Consider the following 24309-nt stretch of genomic DNA (forward strand, 5'->3'; position numbering starts at 1 on the left):
GTTAGTACAGTAGCACACGTAGCCTTCGCAAATCTATATATTAACGAGAAATACCTTTCAGTGCTATTATAGGTAAATGCTCCTTGAAATAGCGACTTTGAAAATGATGTCCCAACTCCCATGAAATTTCTGGTGTAATTTAAACACAGGCGTATAAAGAGAATGTAACAAAGTAATTGTCTTAGGTACATTATAAATCTAGAATATATAAGTAATAATGGGAACGAACCTTAATTGTAATAATTTCGTTCCTTTGGATTACTTTTTGCTGCTTATTATTTGAGCCACACCTCTTTCTACGGTTTGAGGCCTCTTCATCGTATGTAAATACTCTTTCTACGGAAATTATAATTCGTTATTATTGCTCTTTAGCTGACATAAATGTCAAATTATGTTTATTAAAAGAAGTAATATCAGCTATGGAAAATAAACGCTTTGCAATTGGAATGGAAGGGAGATTTCGTCCTATAATACTAAACACACTCAGATCGACCTATTATTCTAGAACTTTCGTACGAAGTACGGTGAATTTATCTTACAAAATTATAGGAGAAAACTCTGTAGAGCCAGATGATGAAGAACCCGCAGTATTCATACTTCATGAGTTATTGGGAATTAAACGGCAATGGGGGAGTTTGGCCAAAACAATCATGAATATAACGGGGCGACAATTAGTGGCTGTAGACTTAAGGAACCACGGCGAAAGTCCGCACGCAAATTCACATAAATATGAAGAATTGACAATGGATGTTATAAATTTATTCGAAAAATTGAAGATAAATAGAGCCACTATTATTGGACACGGTATGGGCGGTCGGACAGCTATGTGTGTGTCCTTAATTGCGGTAAGATTATTATATTAAGATTTACCTCTATACCTACCAACTTGTAGGTCTCTTGAACATTCTTAAACAGTAGCCATTATTAATCGTCGATGGATGAACTAATTCGAGAACGCTCTGAGTGTAAGGCTAAGGCATGAGGGTACTTAAAGCATGAAGCGAGCATGGCTACCGGTGCGTAGCTGGGCCACTTCTAAACAATCTAATTACTTCACGCTTAATAATAGCATAATACTTAACAAGCATATATTAGAACTTACACTTCTTAGCATTTTATATCATTTTAGGCCAAAAGAGTAACCGGTCTAATAATCATAGACACATCACCAGTTTCAACACCCAAACAATTAAATGAGGAGTTTCCAAAAATATTAATTGCGATGAAGTCTTTTGACTTCAAAAACGCGAAAAAAGTAAACAACGCGAAGACTGAGGCCAAGAAACAATTGGAAAATATTGTGACTGACGATTTAACGATGGACACCGTCCTGTCAAACGTGAAGGTGAAACCAGACGGGACTATAGGCTGGGCATGCAATGTGGAAATTTTCATAAAGCATTTCCCTTACATAAAATCGTTTCCACCAGCGATGACAGTGAAGCAATACTACGGTCCCACGCTGTTTATAGGCGGACAGATGTCGGAGTTCCTCCCGTGAGTTTGCTTCATTGATACCTTTTTTACCTGAGGGCTTACAATTAAACGTTCGGTTGGTTCATCAGTCGTTACACTGATCGAACTGTCGAGAAGAAGGTCCACATTCAAACCCAAAGGCAAGCAACTATACTTTTCTAAAAAGTGATGTGTGTAAACTTTGTAAATTATCGCTTGCTTTAACATAATGCATATCAACCTGAGAAGTATATGCAGTCTGCCAACCCGCCCTGGACTAGCGTGATGGTCCTTAGACCTAATACCCCTCAGTAGTATAGAAATAGAGACCCGTGCCCAGCAGAGGGGCAGTATATAATACGAAGTTGGTATTATACTTAATTATTTTATTATTACGCATACGACGGTTTTTAAGAAATTGACGACACGCTTCAATGGCAACCAAAATGCTTAGTAGTTAAGAATAGTATTAGTTGGTAACGCCAGAAACAGAAAAGTGTATAATACATTGATAATAACCGTTTAATATTGGGGAATGTCGACCGATATAAATAAAACTATAGCGATCTCTATCTTTAATCGCACAAATGGACCAATCAGAATACACATTGTTTAACGTCCTCCCATACTCTACATTTTGATTGGTTTAATCTCAAGATCGATTCGAAGATAGAGATTAGGATTCTTTACTGTAAGTGGATGTAAGGAGTCATAAATTTTAAAGTGAACATAATAATTATTCACGCGTATATACCGTATGCTCATGAACACAATTCTTCTTGGCATAGGTAATACATTGACATGTCGGTTGTAAATTCAACACGTGTAAAAAATTATAATATAAGGATATGCGGTAATGCTATATTCCCCATCTATGAGTATAATGGTGCCTATATAAGTTAGATATACTTGTTAGATATACAAAATGTGGCCAATATCTTCCTAATGACATTATAACTTAGAAATTAATAACTAAGTAGATATTTTGTCCCAAAAATATGTGTTAATATTTACCCACTCTGGACATTTTATGGACTCTGGGTTGCAACATTAAGTTGTTAAAGCAATTTTAAGTTTCATAATAGCCTAGTCTATAATAAGATCTATGTATACGAGCTATTTTGACATTACGATACAAAAGGAAACCGTATACTTATCTTCCTGCAAATAAGACTTTACAATAAGTTACTCGAACCGTAGATGTAAAATTAGTTTTATTTGGTCCCGACAAATAAATATCAAAAAAAAAAATCTTTATTTTATATGCTTTAATGCCACCGTTACTACTCCAAGAGAATTCGTCGCAGCGGCAACACCACACTTCAGTTAGAAATACACTCACGTACACGCCCAATTCTCACTAAACCTTGGACGCTGCCATGATTAGGCTTAGGCAAGTGCATCTACAACTACGCACTATACTTCGTCATATCATTAACTTTATTTTTTCAATTCTAATCACGCGGGTTTTTTAAAATGCTTTACTTATCATGAAAAAGGCTCTGTGGTAGGATAGTTCCCATTGTTGCAGATTTATTCTGTAACATATTTTTTGGGATTTATTTGTGGGGGGGTTATTGCTTTTTTTGTAGGGGGTTGCACGAGCACCTACTTGCAAACCAACCCCCCGCTCCTCCCATCCCGGCGCCCATACACTAATCTACAAAACTATCAAGAAAACAAAAAACAAAAACCGGAATTTTAGCAAAAATATTCGTTGTTCGTGGATATTTTTGACACAATTTTAACAAAGGTAGAGACTATACTTATTATTTCATTTTATTTATGTAACGCAATGTCAAAATCACTCCTATAAGTACTTCTATATAATCAAACAGTGTAGTGTTTCTCGGAAAAAAATTGGTAACGCATGCGCAATTCCTAAAATTATAGCAATTGAGATTAACATGCCTAAATTGGGTAATTTATAGGCAAATAGACAGCTTCGCATATTATTATTCTTACAATCATTAACCAATGATATCAATGACAAATTTCTCAAGTAGATGTTAGAAAACAATTTTAATATTTATGTGATTTCATCAGAAATAAAACTAGGTAGGTGTTTGATAATAGGGCCTTTATAGTTTCTATTGCATACATTTATAATTATCAATTAATACTTAATTAATAAATCTACTCATTGATCAGGCAATAAAATAAAATAATCTTTAAAGAACATATTACTTAAGAAATATTACAAGATAATTTACTTAGGGTGGGATTTATTGTTTATTGTTTATTTACAGCGATAGTCTTGTCCTTCTAGTAACGTGATAGATACTATATTTCAACAAATCGTAGGTGTAGTCGGTGCAAGTATTCCTCTGCTTACTTCTTCGGAAATATAGTCATATGTGAGAATCAGTCATGCATGAATATTATTGATGTTAAAAAAATAATGTATAAACCTTTAATGGAGAGATATGCCCAAAAACATATTAGCGAAAAGCACAAAGTTTTAAAAATATTTTCCCTTTACGTAATCAAATGTCTACTTTTTCCTAAACACTATCCTGATCCTATCGAAATCCTATTGTAGGTATTACGTAAGATGCGAAATTTATATAAAACACTTTGTAGGTAAGATGACATATTTTGAAATTGACAACAATATTCTTTGCAGGCCCGATGATCTGACCAGTATCAGGGAAATATTCCCCCAAGCAGTAATCACATATATACCGAAAACCGGCCACAATGTGCATGTGGATGACCCGAAAACTTTCCTTGAATTAACCATATCTTTCCTAAAGGCAACTTCCTAAATATATATTTTTTATAAAATAGCTCTTGTTTATCTATAAAATAAATAATCGATCTTGTATAAAATAATATTTTTATATTCCTCGTTATGTGATGAGTATAAAGTGTAGACCATAGTAAGAAGGGGATTAAGGATTGCTAGATAATGGGTACCAATCGATATATAAGTTTTTATAACCATAGGCCATCACATATCTTTACGCTCTTGTGGATAAATTATGGAAAATTCGCCGCGGTTTCAACTGTTTGGTGTATAGTCGTCGGCAACAGTGACCCCGTAAGAGTCCGTACCCAATGTATAATAATACATTACCGCGAATATCTGTGTTGTGTGTCATGAGAATTACCAGTGTATGTCGTCATACGTCAGGTCTGATGGTGTAAGTCCCAAACTTTTAATTAAACATGCACCCGTAAGAGTGAATACAAACCGGCTCTCTGTGAAGTTGAGTGCCGAACGCGAGGGCTCTATCTGACATATTTTACCTAGGGGAAAGGAAGGCAAAACGAACCACTTAACAAAAAACAGGTATAGAAACGAAACTATTAATTTTATTAAACTTCTTTTAAGTGAAAGTAATTAACATTATTAGCTCTATATTATGTACAAATCAAGCTTTGATAAAATCACAGGCAACAAAGATATTAGACGATTTCTAATACCTTCAATATGTCCGTTTTACCTTCATGGGTTAGGCAAAACGGACCACACATGAAGGCAAAACGGACTTACATAAAATTAATTAGTCAGAACATATTTCACATAGAAATACTGTCTCATCATCCTCATCCGTGACTCCTGCGCAAGCGCAATGTGTCCATAGATGACATTTAGGACATTTTACCCAACCTCCGCTTGATTCTGAGTATAAATGAGAACAGTACAGGAACTTAGCGTCATCGTCGTCAGACGAACTATAATTTTTCTTTGTGTTTGTGCTTTTTATATCAGATTTCTTTCTTGCCTTTCCTTTTTTAGTTTTTTTTTTGTGTATTTTCACTTTCCTTCTTCCTAATTTTCTTTTTTGCTTTTATTTTTTTTAAGTTTTTGTGAAACTAAGTACTTTTTCAATTTCTCCAAATTTCTCTTCAAAGCTGTCTTTGGTATCAGGAACAGAATAGCAGCCTTATTGAGGCCTATTTCTCCAGCAATCATTTTCTCAATTGAATTGTTTATGCTGGACTTATTCCAAGAATTCCGATTTGATTTTATTTTGTAATTATTTACGATCCAAAACCAAAGTAAAAGAGATTATTATGATGTTAAAAACATTATCTTCCCCTAATTTCATTGGAATTACACTAAAATTCTCGTTAGATACTTTATTGAAGGCAAAACGGCACCCCGGTCCATTTTGCCTGGGTCCGTTTTGCCTTTTTGCTATAAACAACAATAATCTAAAATTTGGAGATTATAAGTTGAGATAAAGTCTGCATACTTGGTTATTAGTTTAATCATATATCATTTCACACACAGTTATCATCAGAACACATTATAACAAACCAAACCAAAGTGTAGGCTAAATGAAAAATGAAAATTTTAGATCAAAATCTAAAAAAAATAACTTACCTTGCTAAATCAGTGCTCGTGCGGTCGATAGAATTGAATACACTGACAGAGAGCGGGAATCTACCGGCCAACATTTTGATGTGACAAAGTCATAGATGCGGTTACTCGTTTAAAAATTATTAAGGTGGACCGTTTTGTCAACAGGGTCCGTTTTACCTTCCTTTCCTATTAACTTTTTAGTTACAAATAAATAGTTGCATTATATAATCGTTTATGTTCCGCGTCATCGCGTCACCGTTCCACCCTGTTCGCTGTTCGGCCAAAGCTTTAGTACTTTCTTTATTTTTACTTCAATATTCGATTCGTGTTTCCCCCGGTATATCTCATATGAAAACTCGAAATCGTTTCCATTTCTCGGAATTTTCGAAAAATAGCAATAACGTAGACATCCAAGACTAGATACAATGTAATTACTGTGTAGATACTCCATTCTTATCAACGAGTGTACTCACTACTTCTTAGTATTTGAGGACCAAAAATCAAGACATTCATTATAGGTATATTCTCTTTTGTTTAGCACTACCATAACTGAATTGTCATAAATACGTAGCGTTTGTATTCTCTTTGGCTGGTCGTAATCCAAGTCATCACCAATGTGGAATGAAGATTTTCTTACTAATAAAGCATACGCGTTACAAACCTCTCATTAACAATGTTATCACAAGATCCGCTGTTGATTTAGCCCATAAAGTCCATGGAGGGAGTGTTACAGGTAATGTGCCTGTGATAGTTCTTCATGGCTTGTTGGGATCTAAGAAAAACTGGGAGAGCATGTGTAAAAAGATCCTTGCTACAACTAAAAAGACGGTAGTGGCTGTAGACGCGCGAAATCACGGCGAAAGCCCCCACAACAGTTCACACACCTACCATGATCTGGCGTCAGATGTGTCGCAACTTATGAACAAACTGTCGATAGCCAAAGCCATTGTTGTTGGTCACAGCATGGGAGGCAGGACAGCGATGGTGCTGGCCTTGACTGAGGTATGTTTTAAAATCCTATCAATCTGCTACAACATAATTATTACCGTCGAATTTACAGTGAAAGTATGAGGCCTTAATGTTGCGAAAATGTTGCGGCTTATTATTTTATGTACCTACACAAGTGAAAGAATCGCAGGCGCCCCCTTTAATTCTGTGTAACCTTGCAATATATTTTTAAACGTAAACAAACAGATTTTGTACGGGGATCGGCCCGAGTGAAAGTCTTTTCACAGAATAATGTTACTATAATTAAATATACCTCGGTGGCGTAGTTGTATTGCGGTACAATTACCATGCTGAGATCTTGGGTTCGATCCTTGGGTCGTATAAATTCATATTGGGTTTGCTACTTAGTATTAGCTAGGAATCTAGATAGAATTCGTTCCTAATATGGCAATAGGGTCCACCCTATCATATCATGGGACGGAAAAGTGGGTGCACTAGTTGCGCCTCTGTCTACCTTTTCGGGGATAAAATATGTGAGTATGTGTGTGTGTGTAATAATCAAATGTAAATAATGTTATTGGGGAAGACTAAATACAGAATGGAAGTGAATAATATATACAAACAAACAAAAGAAACACACATCACGCCTTTATCCCCAAAAGGAAAGGCACAGGAGCAACCAGGGCACCCAATATTCGCTAAGTGTGTTTCGCCCAATGATGTTATAGAGGGTGAGCCTATTGCCATATAGACCACAAATTCCACGTTGATAGTGAACAGAAAAAAAACAAATATCACTTTGCCCAACCCGGGATTCGAACCTGGGACCTCAGAGCGGTGGTCGTACCGCACATGCAATACAACTGTATGGCGTAGCTACGCCACCGACACAGTCAATAATAAATAATTTGGCATAAATTGCCTGCAAAAAATCTTTCACGAATTCTCACGCGGAAACTATAGTATAGATTAAAGCATCTTTTATTATTTACAATAAATTGGTTTTCTATTTTATTGTTAAAGCCTTCAAAAGTAGCGGGTATAGTCGTCGTAGACATATCACCGGTGTCGACAGCTGGAATTTTAAACGATTTCTTCCCACGACTCATAGACATCATGAAAACTATTGACTTCAGCGGGATTACCAACGTTGGTAACGCTAGAATTGCGGCACAGAAAAAGATAATTGCATCAGGTTTAGTTGACAGCGATGCAGGACTTGGTTTTATCCTTATGAATATTGGTACAAAGCCAAACAAAACCATAAATTGGATGTGCAATCTAGACGTTTTGAAGCAATACTTTCCAAACATTGCTTCATTCCCCACTGAACTTGCTGGGAAGAAATATCCCGGTCCTACTTTGTTTATAGGCGGCGAAGAATCAAACTATATTCCGTGAGTTCATTCGCTCTCTATTGCATAAACATTATACTTACTTATAAGTTCTATCTTGTAGATAGGTACAGTAGGTAATTAATTAATTAACTCTAAACTACTTTGCAACACTTGTATAATGTGGATATTATTCTTTATCTGTGTTACCTACTTTCACAGACGTGGAGATTTGCCTGGAATTAAAGGTTATTTTCCGTCGGTTGAACTGAAATATGTTCCCAATGTTGGACATAACGTGCATTCTGAAGACCCCGTTATTTTTCATACTTTGGTAACTGAGTTTATGACGAAAAATAAACTGTAATACTTAATAATTGGCTATTTCATTATTTATAACACAATAATCAGATAAACACCGATTTTGTGAGTCCGAAAACAACAAACGTAGTAGTGCTACAGTAGATAGTGCTATTCTTGGCTTTTTTATTATTTTACAGCGGTGTTTCGATAACAGCGGTGCTAACTGTATTGATATAGCACGATAAAGTTTATGAAACGAATTATAGTACAGGATCCCTGGTACACTTTTCATTGTTTATTATCAAGTTGATTTTGCGTGACCTTTTGACTAAACGCCCAAGTTTTTTTCTTACAGTAATGTTGGTAAATAGTAGCTTAATGGGGGTAGCAAGGATAAAATATGTTGGTTTGACGAATTTTTAATATTTTTTTTTTTGTTTTTAATTATCGAGATAATTAAGTATCTAAATAACGTGAAATAATATATGTCCTACAAAATATAAAGTTTTGTTAGGAAGTCCCCCTCTCCAACATGTATCATAAACAAGGTCATGAAAAATAATTACTAACCAGCAATTTTTTTTTTATTGGTTAAGTAACTAACATTTGCATAGTTTACTAGAGTTCGATCCCGGGTCGGGAAAGGTACTTAATATTTATATTTTTTGCTCAACACCAACCAAAAATATTATGGAATTTCTGTAATCTTATAAATGTTCTGTAGTCTGGATCAATACACTGCATTGGGCTCGTCCAGTATTACCTACTTGGGACTATGGGACTATGAAATACTATGGAACATAACATAACAAGCGGAATGTGGAAGTGTTATCTGTCTGTCTAATTCTGAATGAAGAAAAAGGCGAGATGTTATGTATATAGTAAGTATGTAAATCTATATTATAGCTGCGTAAGTAGCTACTTCTTTTCATAAATAAATTATTATGGTGAATTTTTATCAATAGGGTGTATTTATTAGCTGTTTTACGCTAACTGCTAACTTGTAAAATTTTGTAAGAGGTACAGACTTGCCTCCAGGGGCCGTAGACAAGATGTCTTTCTAAAATCGTTAACGCGAACGTTATGTATACAATATAACAATGCCATATTGTGACATATTGTATCAATAGATTTATCGATAGGATTTGTCATTCTCATATATTTTTGTTGCTATAAGCGTCGATTAGAAAAAGCCATCTTGTGTACGGCGCACACTTTTATATACTTCAAGCGTCCATAACGTCAGAATAAATTAAAAAAAAAGTTTTTGACATTGACGTAATAATTGTCATTTGCCAGTTTGACGTGAAAACATAACCTTCAAAATTATACAATATTTTAGATCTAGCAAAACAAAAATGTTACTCAATAGACTAGGTTACAAAAATTATTTAATCAACATCAGCGCCAGGATACTAGCACCAAATATACATAGGCACTATGGATCTACATCGGATAATGCCGAAACTGTTGACTTAGCCTATGCCTCTTACGAAAGCACGGCCGACGAGAGCTCGTCGCAATCTCCACTGGTGATATTACATGGTTTGTTAGGCTCCAAAAATAACTGGAACAGTATGAGTAAAGCTATCCACAGGACAACTGGAAGGAAGGTGATAAGCATAGATGCTCGTAACCATGGCGACAGTAGACATTCTTCGCAACATACTTACGTGCATATGGCTCACGACGTCATGAAGCTACTAAAAAAACTGGAGCTGTCAAAAGTGTCACTGATGGGGCACAGCATGGGCGGACGTACAGCCATGGTATTGTCACTGCTCTGTGTAAGTTGTACGTATAATACCATTATTATGTTGTCAAAAATGTTGGAATATAACATTGTTTTTGTTATAGGGATAACAGTAAACATTCCTGTTAAGATTTTTTTTTTGTTTCAGTCTGACTTAGTATCAAGCCTTATAGTGGTGGATATATCACCTGTGAGAACAAGTCCACAGATTTTCTCAATGGCAAGTCTGTTTGATGCTATGTCGTCTGTGTCTATTAGACCAGGCATTGCTATGTCCAAAGCGAGAAAGCTAGCTGACGAACAACTCAAAGGTTTTACACCAGATGTAAACTTAAGAAATTTCTTAATAACAAACTTAGTTCAGACAAACGCTGGGACTTACACTTGGAGAGTAAATATACCAGCATTGAAAGATAATTTCCAATCTCATATTTCTTGCTTTCCCTCCAATTTGAGAGGTCTGCAGTATTGTGGGCCAACATTATTTATTGGAGGATCTCTTTCTGATTATATTGGGTGAGTTAATATATGCTATAAGGTTATCTTAACACATAGTACATACTTGTACATTGTATACTAATTATTTTTACAGAAAGAATGACTTGCGAGAAATCCGAGAATACTTCCCATTGGCAGAACTGGTGTTTGTTGAAGGTGCTGGTCATTGGGTACACAGCCAGAAACCAGAAAAATTCCTTGAGATAGTTTGTAAATTCTTGAAAGAAAAATAAATTACAAATGTTAAGTATAAATATATAAAAAATAGTGTCCAAATTGGCAACTAGTGTAAACCTAGAAGACTATACTTAACATGCATACCTGTATACAAAATACCTGATGGTAGAAAAATGAATACTATATTCAAAAAATACAGTGTTACTATGGAATGTATACATTGACTGTGAACTCTGTAAACTCATTTGACTCCTATAGCTTTGAGTATAGAATAGTTTACTATTGATTCTAGATATTTATTATTGTGACTGGTAATTTTTGTTATTTACTAGTGTTGTTATTGATAATACACCAAAATACTGTTCCAATATTTCCCACTAATGTTAATATCTCGAATGCTGGTCTTATCAGCCTGGATGTGGTTAGACAATATTAAAAAATGTGTGATATTTCTGAATGTCAAACTAGTCAGATGATAATAAAGGTAAAATAAAGTAAACATATTTTGATGTATTTTATTACCCCATGTTTTACAATTTTTATAATAATAAGTTGTTAATCTACACAGAAAATATGCAACCCCGACATCTATAATTTCTTCACAACTGAATTTATGTTAGCAGCATTATACAAAGTGATCTATATCATTATCTAGTACTTTTGAGCATATGTCTATAGATCCCCTTATATAGGTGTCCCGAAAGTCACAGATCTCACTAAATCGAGATTAATTAATTGTGTGTTATACAATATTTAAGGCGATACAGAACGAAAGTCATAGTTAAATGTACCGAAAAATAAATCTATTGTGAAAAAAAAATTAGAACAAATGAATTGGAATTTACTAATTGTTCAGTTTATAAATTCCCTCCGCAGACCTTGAACCAATACATTAGAAAATATGAGTGGGAACACTCAGGAAGACGTGTTGCAATTAGGATAAAAAAACATGTCAAATGACTTATTTGCAGAGAACGCTTTACAACAGTTTTTACATTTTATTTCAACTAACTTGAACATTGTAGGTATAAATATAATAATCTTCGTAATATCAAACTTTGATTTAAAACAAGAAGTATATACTTAAGTTTAATCCTACTTAACTTTTTATATGTATAGTCTAAAATCAATCCTTACAAGTTCATAATGCTTCTTTAACTGTTAAAAATTATATGTATCGTTCCTAGCACTTTATGAATTAAAGTATAACTTATCCATATCGAGTAAGCCAAAGTTGTGTTTTTGGGATCTCGATAATCGTTTGACAATACTATAAGTAGGTACGACAAAAATTATACTCGTACAGCTGTGTCCCAAACATTCTCAGTTTACTGATACCATGGTTACAGTCTTCTGTTCGAAGTTTAAACGTGCATAATATTCGTACCTACGTAGCCCCCCCCCCCCCCCTTCCGTTAACGATATTATAAAGCAGATCCCAATAGAGCCAAAGCTCTAAGTGTCCTACCATTATAAGCCCTAATACTATAGGGCCACAACTATATCTTGGTTAAAAAGCTGGGCCATTTCGCGGCCCTCGCGGATAATTTACTTGATGGACTGTAATAAAGTAATTCACTAGTTAACACTGTATCATCATGATGCATACGTTCTACAAATATTTTAAGTTTGAAAATTTTCAATATGCAAGGGTGCGCACGTTTCCGTGCATCGATCGTGCAACCTTTATCATTAATTGTCTTGGCAATCTATTCGTCCACTGAGCTAGCGCCCCATTTACTAAAGCTAAACCTGCCGAAAAGTGCGTTCTCTAATATATGATAGATACAAAATAAATTAAAAACAATATTATCATATAATTCGGTTATGGTTTTGATAAAGCAGACATGAGAATAAGTACTATCATTTTCCATGCTGTGGTTTTGCACTCGACGACGTTAAAAATATGGTTGCACTCGTCCTATATGAGAAATTAGTATAAAAGGCCACAACCCATACTTCATCAGCATTCCCACTTCACAGTTCCTGTGAAGTGTGTATACTAAAAAGGTTTTTTTTTTATTTATTTAAAAATACGTTTATCAGACACCATGGCTGATATTTTTGATAGTTTCGAACTCCTTTACGACCGTCCAGGCGAACCCATGATTAACACCAAGGGGGAAGACAAAGTTCTATTCGAACTCACTGAACAATTTCTGGTAAGTCTTGAACCACTATTATAAAAGGCACTTTGTAAAGCAACTTGATTTCCTTGCTATTTCGTTTACTCGTATGTTAATTCTAATATTTTGATTCAATTCTAATCTTGAATTTGGGAATAAGTACAATTTGCTTTCTATAATCTAGATTTAAGTTTACGTATACCAATGAATCCAAACCAAGAGTCTGCTCTTTACGATTTCGGAATCAAACGCTGTATTTATTATTGACACAGTATTTTAGTAAGAAGCCTACGAGAAAAGCAGCTTTCGTTTAGAAAAAGATATCGGTTTACTGATAAGCCTGTAATAGGTAGAAGACCTTTCCCTATTACAGGCTCGGATCGGCAACAATCATATTTTATTTACTTTACAATCATACTTTTTATATTTTTAGACCCCGGAATACGCCAACAATGGTCTGGAGTTGAATAACCGCTTCGGTGATGAGGAGGAGGTGTCTCGTAAAATAATATTGAAGAATCTTGACAAGATTCCAGAGTTTCCTAAAGCTAAACAACTCCCAAACGATGCCGATTTCTCCCTTTTCCTGCCCAGCCATCAAGAAATGGCTAATGAAGTCATTGATGTCCTAATGAGTAAGTATTTTTTTCTGTTGTTTGGCAGCTTTCTTATTACTTAATACCTTAATTGCATAAAGTACCGTTAATTAAATCTGCTAAGTTACACACGAGACAAGACGCCAATCGCCAAATACAACATCAAGAATTCTAATTATGTGCATATTACATCATTAGCTTTTGTCACCATGAAATAAAAATCTTTTGAAAAATAAAACCTATTTATTATTATATAAGTTAAACACCACTTCCATTAATTATAATTATACATTTCTAGGTGTAACTGAGAACCAACTACAAGAACTCCTGTCTACTTGTGTGTATGCCCGAATCAATCTCAACCCGCAGCTGTTCAACTACTGCTACACTGTTGCCATTATGCACAGGTACAGATACAAGTTCCTTCAGTATCAATAATATTTCCATTAAATATCATTCATTTATTACTTTTATTTTATGTGATATATCTATTTATTAATAATTGATAAAACAGATTTATCATTGCTATAAATTAATTAATATTTTTAGGCCACACACAAAGCAATAACTCAACTGTTTATTAAAAAATGATGTATATTTGATGGTCCTTTTCTTTGTCAGACGTGACACGGGTAAGGTTCGTGTACAGAACTATGCAGAAATTTTCCCTGCAAAGTTTTTGGACTCTCAAGTATTCACCCAGGCCCGTGAAGCTGCAGCAGTCATCCCGAAAACTATTCCTGTAAGTAACTATTTTCCCTTCCCTTCACAACAATTGTCACATTTTTTATCAGTCCCTGAACAAAATATGGGCTTATAATTTGGGGTCCAAGGACCAAGGCTGTCATTTGAATAGAAATCCATAGGATATGTTCCATCTTCTTTTAACCATTTACTATTACTAAGTGCCACAGAAAATTCATAAGGTGTAAGTAAAGGTTTAGGGAAAGCTGTCCCCCAATCAATAGAGAGTCTGGGACAAGCAATTTGGACAAATGCATCCAAATTAAATAATGCTAATTTACTAGGAAATATCTCTGATAGGAGTATCTTTACAAATTTCTTATCTGAATTACGTATTTGTTTCTCTAAATTGCCTAAAACTTTTGTACTTCCTTGTCTTCCTAATGTGCCTAATATGAGCCCAAAGCTACAAGCTGTTTCAGCTGTTTTAACTTGATTGTGTCTATTCACCTTCATGAGCTTGTGTTCATATTGTTCTGATGTGAATTTCTTTTCATATGGGTCATATTTATATGCGGGTATGTTAGGGTTGGCAATCATTATTGCTTCCAAATGAAATCTGCCATCTCCAAGGTAAATAATAATATCTGATGTCACCTTGGGTGCCGTGCATCCTAAGATTTCCCCAGGAGATAGAGGCTTACACTGAGGCACTGTCACCAAATAGTCTTCAGTGCGCAGAGTTTTTGCCACAGAATGCAGAGTAGTCACAAATTGTATTGTACTAACTAACGCTATGTTTGTCTTCTTGGCAAAGTTCAATTTGATTGTATCTAGAAAGTGTGAAGGATCAATTTTGATATCAACAAATATGTATAATACCTTAATGCTGCTAGTTTGGTCAATTGGTATTAAACATGAATGTCCATAGTGCACTAGCAGGTCGACACCAAGTGCTACAGCAGTGTAGTCATCAATACAACATGCTCCATATGTCACATCTCCCATTATCACAGTATCAGCATTAGTGAAGGTCTCTATTATGTCACATAGTGTTGTGGCAAACATTGCCAAACCTGAAACAAGATATGGAGTTATTATTGTTAAAATACATTTGTATTGGCAGTTCTCTTTTTTTTAACTTACAACTATGTAATCCACCTGTATAAGCATTATTTACATTACATTAGCACAGTTACATAATAAATTATTATTCATTTCGAATACTGTATTGTAATCTAGATCTGTATTACATTAGAAAATCTGTTTGTTTGTTTTTGATTGAATTCCCTAATAATTGGAACTCCTGGCCCTATTTAAAAATCTTTCTCTAATGGGATATTACACTTAACCAAAATAAAGGTGAAAAAATGTGACGCAAGATAGCATTTCAGATAATAATATCAATATTAGCAAAATTCATTACAATATTTACCTTCAGGCATCTGTAATCCTACTCTCTTTGCCTCCAGCGACCGAATTCTCCATATCGTCTTGTGTATTTCAAAATTATAATTTTGAGGTAATGCTTCACACGCTCTATTTAATAAAGGATTATTTAATAACTCATCAGGGATCTTAGTCACTGCCCGAATATTTGGTTTGAAAGTTTTACGCTGTCCTTCAGGTTTGGCACGTATCACGACTACACCAGGTTTATTCAAAAAATCTTCCATTTTTTAATCTCACGAATAAAATATCTATGAAAATAACATTGCAGTCACTTATAATAGGAATAATAAAAGCAGGTTATTTTTTACTGTGGTCAAAATATAAACACGCGCCGTGGACTACGTGACTTTTCGCAAGTTTTACACGTTTCTGTTTACGCAAACATTAAAGTTAATTTTAATAATTTAATTTATTATTTAATAATTTTAATATTTCGAATTTAGTATTTTTATATTGCTTTAATAAAACACCAATTCATTCTATAACACCTGTAGCTATATTTTTTACGATATTGTGTTTTGAGAATAGATAATTCTAATTTCTAATTTTGAAAGTACGTAACCCAACTTAGTCACTTCTTTGAATGATAGTGATCTATCCTATTGGTATTATAAATATGAAAGCTTGTGAGTATAGATGTATGTACTATGTATTTTAATATGTATGTTTGTTCCCTTTTCACGAAAAAGCTAATTAATGGATTTGGATGAAACTTTACAGTAATATTGGTTATACATTAGAATAACACATAGACTACAATTTATACTGATTTTGTGTAATTTAGACATAATATGACAATACATATCAAGTGAGTTGGAAAAAAAATGCTATCTTGGCGCTGCCTAAACCATTAGAGTAAGATAAAGATATGATGTATCCTAGGACTGTTTGTTTTAAATAGTTCTAAATAAAAGTCCGCAACAGCATATTTTTACCATTTTATGTGGAAGCCACTATAACCAAAATAGTGAGCCATTCCTGTCTGTCTGTATGTTAACAATTTTCTCAAATTATAAGTACTGAACGGATTTTTATGAAGTTTCGTATGGAGATAGTTGACCCTTGGAAGGTTATAGGCTACTTTTTATCCCAGGAAAATATGTAGCGGGAGTATTATCCCGGAAAACTCCATCAGGCTTGCGAAGCCTCGAACAAAAGCTAAAGTTATAAACATTTAGTTTTGGTTTAAAACTTCATTAAGGAACTTTTAATTTACCTATTTTGGGATTCTGTGCCTAGTAAAAATAAAAAACAGAAGTTTATATTATGACACTGAGACAAGCGATCCTTCAACTCCCCTACATGGAAGCACACACGTGTCGATATCTACTGCTATTGACGCTGAAGAACTTTAATGTGCAAAAGCATTAAAACTCAAGATTCTCTATGCGTTAAGAATAGCTTGAGTTATCAGGGTGAAAATGAAAGCTTCTATGCTAGATTATGATGTATCGAGATGAATAGTTGGTATCTATAGTCCATATATGTAGCCTGTATCATCGGAATCCATTCAATAAGGATTAGCTTGGAAACATCCAAACATATCCAAAATTCTAAGATGAATAGCACTGGAGGTCCTGTTATGATATACTACATGATACATCTAAGAACTAGGTAACTACCTATATAGGTAGTCAATGTTCAAACACAATGCTAATTGTCATAGTATGGTACTTATTAATAATACTTACTTTACGTGATTTTTTGTTATTTTAGCGAACTCCTATCATCATTCCACGAGACTACACTGCTACCGACTTGGAAGAAGAGCATCGCCTGGCGTACTGGCGTGAAGACCTCGGTATCAATCTTCACCATTGGCATTGGCATCTCGTTTACCCGTTCTCTGCTAGCGACGAGAAAATTGTAGCCAAAGACCGTCGCGGGGAGCTGTTCTTCTACATGCACCAGCAAATCATTGCCAGATACAACTGCGAGCGTTTGTGCAATTCTCTGAAGAGGGTAAAGAAATTCAGCGACTGGCGCGAGCCTATCCCGGAGGCGTATTACCCTAAACTAGACAGCTTGACTTCAGCCCGCGGCTGGCCGCCACGCCAAGCTGGTATGCGTTGGCAAGACCTGAAGAGACCTGTGGACGGTCTAAACGTTACAATTGATGACATGGAACGTTACAGGAGGAACATTGAAGAGGCTATTGCTACTGGTAACGTTATATTGGTGAGTTCCATTTGCATGCCATAATTCCATAAATAGGCAAATAACAATACAGTATTCCCCAGCCTCTACTATATACCTATACATATTGCATATTTTATACTTTGATGTTATAAAATAAACCATTATCTTATTTACAGCCAGACAAATCTACCAAAAAGTTGGATATCGATATGCTCGGCAACATGATGGAAGCAAGCATCCTGTCACCCAACCGCGATTTGTATGGCTCCATCCACAACAACATGCACAGCTTCAGCGCGTACATGCACGACCCCGAACATCGATACCTCGTTAGTACTTTTTACTTACTGTCTACCAATATTGGATATGTCAATAAGCTGCGGGCTGAGGGCGGCAACTGCTTAGATCACATATTTAGTAGAGGCGACATAGTTCCAATCGTGAAGCTTGTTTATGTTTCCAGAAAAAATGAACCCAGAATCCTTAAAGAAAGTATAAATGCAGCACTGGTGTGTGTTATGAAACGTTTTTTGATATAATACTTAAATTACTTATTCTGATTTCTAATTAAGTACAAGTCCTGCAGTGCACACAAACACAAACATATGTAATGCTTGTTTTAACAATGGTGACAAAAAATTCTAAGCACTTATAGCTTATCAAGTAGGTACGAAATGACACAAAAAATAGTTTCCCCTCTAAATTTACCAGCCTTTCGTAGGATTAATACTCTTTGTTAATACTTAAGTAATATGTTGTAATATTTAACAGGAATCATTCGGTGTGATCGCTGATGAAGCGACGACGATGCGCGATCCGTTCTTCTACCGCGTGCATGCGTGGGTCGATGACATCTTCCAGAGTTTCAAAGAGGCCCCTCATAACGTGCGCCCATACAGTCGCTCTCAGGTAGTTTTAACTTTAAGATTTAAGAGGCAATGTCTGCCTGCTTGTCAATAATGTCTTAAATTTTTTAGATTTCTTAACTTTAGTTCGATCTTTCACGTATTAAATATTATCATGGTAAATTAAAACATCAGCTATATATTCTATGTCTAAGTAGGTACGTATTCATTTATTATGGTTGTCTAAGACTACTTGTTTTATATAGTAGGTCTAATCAAGCAGATCCTAAAAAGTTTTAAAGAATTTCAATATTGAATGGGTTGATTTTTTTTTTAATAAATATTTGTATTATTGTCCAAGGCAAATATAGATAATAAATAAAATGAAACTAATAAGTAACTAAAATCCGGATTACTGTTAATTTGTTCGTAGCTCGAGAACCCTGGCGTTCAAGTGACATCCGTCGCGGTGGAGTCTGCTGGCGGCCAACAGAACGTGCTGAACACTTTCTGGATGCAGAGCGATGTGAACCTCTCTAAAGGTTTAGATTTCTCGGACCGCGGGCCGGTGTACGCGCGCTTCACTCATCTCAACCACAGACCTTTCCGTTACGTGTAAGTTGCTATTAAACTATATTAGGCGTTACAATAAGCTTTAACTTATATCTAGTGCATAGCTGTGCGCACTTCTTTCCGTGACATATAAATAATTATACATATAACACTTAGGAGATGCAACTATTAAAATAATAGCCACGCCGAAGAAGTGCGATTATAATGTAACGTTATTTATAACAGTATAAAGGCGAACAACACTGGCTCCGCTCGCCGCACGACCGTGCGCATCTTCATAGCCCCGAAGACAGACGAGCGCAACCTGCCGTGGGCTCTGTCCGACCAACGCAAGATGTTCATTGAGATGGATAGATTCGTAGTACCCTGTAAGTCAAAATTTAATGCTATAGTGAATTAAATATGCGCTTATACTCGTATTCTCCGACGGGATCGAGATATAAATCTTTTCATGTAATCGATTGATTCTTCCCTAACAGAATTTCGGCCACAGCGGTAAATATCAACGGAGATCAGCAAACCCCCTCCCCCCTCCCCAGGAAATTCTTGTGCGCGCGGTCTCCACCCCGAATGCACGCCCATGCACGGCGGGACATTAGTCGCAGCCCTAGGCACACAGTGAATATGTGTAGACCCCATGGTTGCAATTTCACATTGGAGTCTAAGAGGGACTCGTGAACTTTTCCGGTCCACTTCACTCCGCCCATCCTAATACTTCCTGTTCCTTCCTCCCCTATTTCTCCTTTTCCGCTCTTCCTCCAGGGCCCCGCAGTCTCTAAGCCGGGGGTAACCAGTATACCGTTCGCAGGTTTCCCTCGGTGTTGACTGCGGGGTCTGTACTAATAAAAAAAACGGAGATCAGCCAAGTACGCAGTAGATTTATAGCGCAAAGAGCAAGCAAGCTCTCATAGTTCGGTGAGACGGCATTCCGACATGACCGGAGAGAGATCAGGCACAGGATCAACGACTTTACGTGCTTTCCGAGGCACGGCGGTATCACACCGCCTTCTTGACTGCAGCTGTGACTGAGTATTTTTTAAGATGAAAAAATGCAAACACAATTATTTTGGCCCGACCCGGGATTCGACCCAGGACCTCAGCGTGGCTACGCCACCTAGGTACTCAAGTCTTTTCTTGTACTCATAATCAAAGGATACTATTAAAGAATGACATTATAAACAATATACATAGTAACCACACGTTAAAAGTTATACCACCCTCTGTAGAGACACATTCCAGACAACTTTATAAGGATATATTCCAAATAATATATTTTTTTAATATAATAAAAATATTGTTAACCTTTTTACAGTGAGCGCTGGCGAAAACACAATTACTCGTCAGTCCACAGAATCGTCACTGACAATTCCGTTCGAACAGACGTTCCGCGACCTTTCCATCCAGGGAAGTGACCCTAGGCGTTCGGAACTCGCCGCATTTAATTACTGCGGGTGTGGCTGGCCGCAGCACATGCTCGTGCCTAAGGGAACGGTCGGCGGTGTTGCCTATCAACTCTTTGTAATGCTTTCCAACTACGAACTGGATAAGGTAAAAATATAAATTAACTTTTACGTCCCATAGCTAGTTCAAAACCTGAACATCAAAATTAATAATTAAACTAATTTCTAGACGATAATAACCAACCATATAAGAACCAACTGTAGATGTTTAGTTTCCATACATTTTTAAGAAATAACCCTGATTGAACGAACATTTCATAAATGCGCTTTCTGCACGGGACAAACGAAGTATATTTAGGCTATAATTTCAAATAAATATTTTTTTCTTGTTGAATTATTGTTTTGTGTCTTTCTTTTGTAGTCTGCTGGTTGTACTTTTTTTCTCTGAACATACCTACCTATAGTAAAAATTTAAGAAAATCATGGAGTTTGTACTTACCTTTTTTTCTGCTTTCGACCATGATTTATTAAGAAATCCTTATATTTCTAATAACATCTAACACGTATCTTTTAACTCAGATTGAGCAACCAGACGGCAGGGAACTGAGTTGCGTCGAAGCTTCCATGTTCTGTGGCTTGAAGGATAAGAAGTACCCAGACGCACGTCCGATGGGCTATCCGTTCGACCGGCCATCCAACTCTGCTACCAACATCGAAGACTTCAGCGCGATGTCCAACATGGGACTGCAAGACATAGTCATCAAACTATCCGATGTAACCGAACCAAACCCTAGAAACCCACCCGCTTAAACTACCAAGCTTGCTAAACCATTGTGAATTTACTATCACAAAGGATTTTTGTTTATAATGATATTTTATGATACTTAAGTATTACATTTATAATTGAATTTTAAGCTTGAATTATCCTCATAGTGTTTTTCTTTTAATTTTACATTTCTTTAAAAATAAAAAATGAAAGGCTGATAGTGTTTATCTTGTAAATTCTTAAGTGTAAATATGTTATATATGTTTGTAGAGTTATGTAACTATTATTGACCCATTTTATAAGGAATAAGACAATAAATAAAACAATGCATTTATAAATACCTCTTTATTTTATAACAAATATTTTTTTTACATATAGGTACCTAAACTCACCCAAGAATAACAGCACACATGTCACCTCCCACCAAATTACCTATGAATAAAAAAATTGTTTAAAAAAATGTATACAACATAATAAGTTGCTATGGAAGAATAGAGTAAATCAGGCCTATCATTTGATATCATGTTGTTATCATACAACACAAACGGCTCGTTTGAATTCTCATCATTATAAAACGGCTCAATATTTTACACCAACCAAATTTGTATTTCTACTTTTAGTAAATTTAATTAAATAATTCTATGATATCCTTGGCAGAATTTTAGGGTCTATGCACTTCAAATATCTTTCTTGACTCTGGCATTTAACATAAAAGCTATTGCAACATTAGATACATTTGCCCAAATGAGAAGGTTCTCATGAAAATGTTTTAACCTTAAAAATGACACTATACAAGTGATATAAAGAGATTTTTAAAAGTAAATCATACAGATTATGGACTTTAGTATTACATAAATTATGTTTGTTTATTGGTAATACCTAAAACTTACCTATATCTATTATTTAATGATAGGGAGTCCGGAAATTCAGTAACCTGTAACAGATAAGATCTTTACGATATTTGCATACATAAAAGGGTTATTTTAGTTCAAAGGCCAAATCAGACCTATCATTTGATATCACGTGTTAAAATCATAAAAACACATTACGGCTCGTGTTTTTTGTCATCATAATATACTTTATCATACCTGAGTCAATACAAAACGATTATCTGTATCTATTGGTTGATAACAAGATCTTTATTTACTTATCAACAAGAAACGCAATGTGCGACAGAGGCCTGTCCAAATAATCTAATCGGGAAAGTATAAATACGGAGTGATTTGAAGTTATCGATTTATTTCGGGCTGGAATTCTAAAGGACAAAGGATATAAGACTTCTTAAAATAAAACACGTGGCACGTGGCGTGCTCCGAACATATAATGTGAACTTGGGACATATAATAATAAGCACGATTTACTGGATTAATTTGAAGCCACAATATTCACTTAACACTTTTAATGTGTATTGAAACGAAACTTACCTGAATGCTTAGAATGTCGAAGAAGATATCGAGAACTTTTCAGCCCGTCATCAGCTAGCCGTCCGCATCCGCGACAATACAAAAATCAAATTAAATTCAGTGCTGCCAGGATTATAATTATTTTTGGCTGCCAGCTTTAGCTGCCAGTCATAAAATTAAATGTTCATCAGGAATCCCCTACCTATAAATTTAAATTATTATTATTTAAAAAAAGGTTATTTTCTTTTCAAAATTTAAAACAAGCCAATATTTTTATTAGATTAAAATAATTAGAACAACAAAGAAGGATAAAATTTCATCTCAATACATTAATAATCCACTTTTTATTTTGCGTTTCATATTTTTATTGACATACTTACTAGCTCTCTGGCCACAGCTCCGTCGGGGTAAAAGTTCTCTCGGGATCGAATAGTTAGGTTTTCCTAGGGTGTCAAATTCAGCATTATACTGCCCACAAAGAGAAAAAGCTCAGTGGACCATAGATTGAGTACAGCTGCACAGTGAACTTAAAAATATTGAATAGGTACCTAACTAACCATAGTATTTTCATTCCTCATAAGTATAATTACCCACTCTTTGGAGAAATTCCACTCTGAACACAATAGGAGGCGATTTTATCATTAAATGAGTTATGAGACATATAATACAATTAAGTAACTAGCTCGACCAAAATATTTCAGAGTAAACATTCGAGAATGCTGAACCATCAATCTGCTGTTGCCTTTCGATTAGTAAGAGTCGAGGAAGATATCCGAATCCGGGATGTAACGAAAGCGGGATTTTAGATCGTAGACATTCGGATTTTTACATTTTTGGGTCGACATCCGCAGATGCGATTGTGAACGTTAGGACGTTTTTTAAGATACACTTAAATTTATAGTAAATAAGTGAAATTATCGCTGTCCATTAAAGATTTTCGATTTAAACTCACATGCACAAACGGAACACTTTCATTAATCTACGAATATATTTTCTCTCTCCAGTCGGTTCGTCATTATTAGGGACCGTATCTCTGAATTATTTTAATGATGGTGTCTCTCCATTGGCTTATGAAGTGCTACATAGTGGGAACCAGCGCATTGGCAACCTACACTACATATCTTTTGAGGCTTCCTCTATGTCCAAAACTATTTAATATTTATATAAACATGAAACACAAATGACAAAGCAAATTTTATTACTCGTGTTAATTTATCTAAACTATTATCTATATCTATACTATTATATAAAGCTGAAGAGTTTGTTTGTTTGAACGCGCTAATCTCAGGAACTACCGGTCCAAACTGAAAAATTATTTTTGCGTTGGATAGCCCTTTGTTCGTGGAGTGCTATAGGCTATATATCATCACGCTATACCCAATAGGAGCGGAGCAGTAATGGCTAATCTCAGGAACTACCGATTCGAACTGAAAAATTATTTTTGTGTTTAATAGCCCTTTGTTTGTGGAGTGCTCTAAGTTATATATCATCACGCTATGACTAATAGGAGCGGAGCAGTAATGGATAATCTCAGGAACTACC

At 35.3% G+C, this 24309-nt stretch overlaps 4 protein-coding genes and 1 long non-coding RNA gene across 5 annotated transcripts; 3 read left to right on the plus strand and 2 right to left on the minus strand.

Annotated features, from left to right (window-relative positions):
- Window positions 1–283: 283 nt before the first annotated feature.
- LOC115450951 (protein ABHD11) lies at window positions 284–4223 on the plus strand. Its single transcript, XM_030179126.2, has 3 exons — window positions 284–845; window positions 1130–1497; window positions 4082–4223. Exons 1-3 carry the CDS (start codon window positions 420–422, stop codon window positions 4221–4223), a joined length of 936 nt encoding a protein of 311 aa, XP_030034986.2. The 5' UTR covers window positions 284–419.
- A 2076-nt stretch (window positions 4224–6299) lies between these two features.
- Window positions 6300–11288, plus strand: LOC115450950. Its single transcript, XM_030179125.2, has 6 exons — window positions 6300–6772; window positions 7742–8115; window positions 8275–8415; window positions 9659–10142; window positions 10257–10624; window positions 10701–11288. The coding sequence occupies exons 1-6, from the start codon at window positions 6392–6394 to the stop codon at window positions 10837–10839; spliced, it is 1887 nt and encodes a 628-aa protein (XP_030034985.1). The 5' UTR covers window positions 6300–6391; the 3' UTR covers window positions 10840–11288.
- Window positions 11289–12714: 1426 nt separating this feature from the next.
- On the plus strand, window positions 12715–21692 carry LOC115450929 (phenoloxidase subunit 2-like). Its single transcript, XM_030179102.2, has 11 exons — window positions 12715–12945; window positions 13343–13544; window positions 13804–13912; window positions 14127–14247; window positions 17358–17819; window positions 17957–18109; window positions 18552–18689; window positions 19059–19240; window positions 19424–19566; window positions 20511–20746; window positions 21178–21692. The coding sequence occupies exons 1-11, from the start codon at window positions 12835–12837 to the stop codon at window positions 21406–21408; spliced, it is 2088 nt and encodes a 695-aa protein (XP_030034962.1). The 5' UTR covers window positions 12715–12834; the 3' UTR covers window positions 21409–21692.
- Window positions 13734–16017, minus strand: LOC115450930 (2-(3-amino-3-carboxypropyl)histidine synthase subunit 1). Its single transcript, XM_030179103.2, has 2 exons — window positions 15625–16017; window positions 13734–15265 (listed from the first exon to the last, which is right to left on the minus strand). The coding sequence occupies exons 1-2, from the start codon at window positions 15863–15865 to the stop codon at window positions 14256–14258; spliced, it is 1251 nt and encodes a 416-aa protein (XP_030034963.1). The 5' UTR covers window positions 15866–16017; the 3' UTR covers window positions 13734–14255.
- A 2-nt stretch (window positions 21693–21694) lies between the features above and the next one.
- Window positions 21695–22916, minus strand: LOC115450931. Its single transcript, XR_003939330.2, has 3 exons — window positions 22789–22916; window positions 22255–22298; window positions 21695–21796 (listed from the first exon to the last, which is right to left on the minus strand). It is a non-coding gene; the product is annotated as an uncharacterized LOC115450931 (long non-coding RNA).
- Between the last annotated feature and the right edge of the window lie 1393 nt (window positions 22917–24309).

The sequence above is a fragment of the Manduca sexta genome, chromosome 9 (assembly GCF_014839805.1).
Source record: "Manduca sexta isolate Smith_Timp_Sample1 chromosome 9, JHU_Msex_v1.0, whole genome shotgun sequence".
In the NCBI taxonomy this organism is placed as follows: domain Eukaryota; kingdom Metazoa; phylum Arthropoda; class Insecta; order Lepidoptera; family Sphingidae; genus Manduca; species Manduca sexta.

Coding starts and splice junctions, on each gene's coding strand:
- LOC115450930 (XM_030179103.2), bottom strand. CDS start 15,865: ATGGAAGATTTTTTGAATAAACCTGGTGTAGTCGTGATACGTGCCAAA. Junction 15,266..15,624: donor AGGATTACAGATGCCTGAAG/GTAAATATTGTA, acceptor ATCTTGTTTCAG/GTTTGGCAATGTTTGCCACA.
- LOC115450929 (XM_030179102.2), top strand. CDS start 12,835: ATGGCTGATATTTTTGATAGTTTCGAACTCCTTTACGACCGTCCAGGC. Junction 12,946..13,342: donor AACTCACTGAACAATTTCTG/GTAAGTCTTGAA, acceptor TTATATTTTTAG/ACCCCGGAATACGCCAACAA. Junction 18,110..18,551: donor ACCCCGAACATCGATACCTC/GTTAGTACTTTT, acceptor AATATTTAACAG/GAATCATTCGGTGTGATCGC.
- LOC115450951 (XM_030179126.2), top strand. CDS start 420: ATGGAAAATAAACGCTTTGCAATTGGAATGGAAGGGAGATTTCGTCCT. Junction 846..1,129: donor TGTGTGTGTCCTTAATTGCG/GTAAGATTATTA, acceptor ATATCATTTTAG/GCCAAAAGAGTAACCGGTCT. Junction 1,498..4,081: donor CAGATGTCGGAGTTCCTCCC/GTGAGTTTGCTT, acceptor TATTCTTTGCAG/GCCCGATGATCTGACCAGTA.
- LOC115450950 (XM_030179125.2), top strand. CDS start 6,392: ATGAAGATTTTCTTACTAATAAAGCATACGCGTTACAAACCTCTCATT. Junction 6,773..7,741: donor TGGTGCTGGCCTTGACTGAG/GTATGTTTTAAA, acceptor TTATTGTTAAAG/CCTTCAAAAGTAGCGGGTAT. Junction 8,416..9,658: donor TTTATGACGAAAAATAAACT/GTAATACTTAAT, acceptor TTTGCCAGTTTG/ACGTGAAAACATAACCTTCA.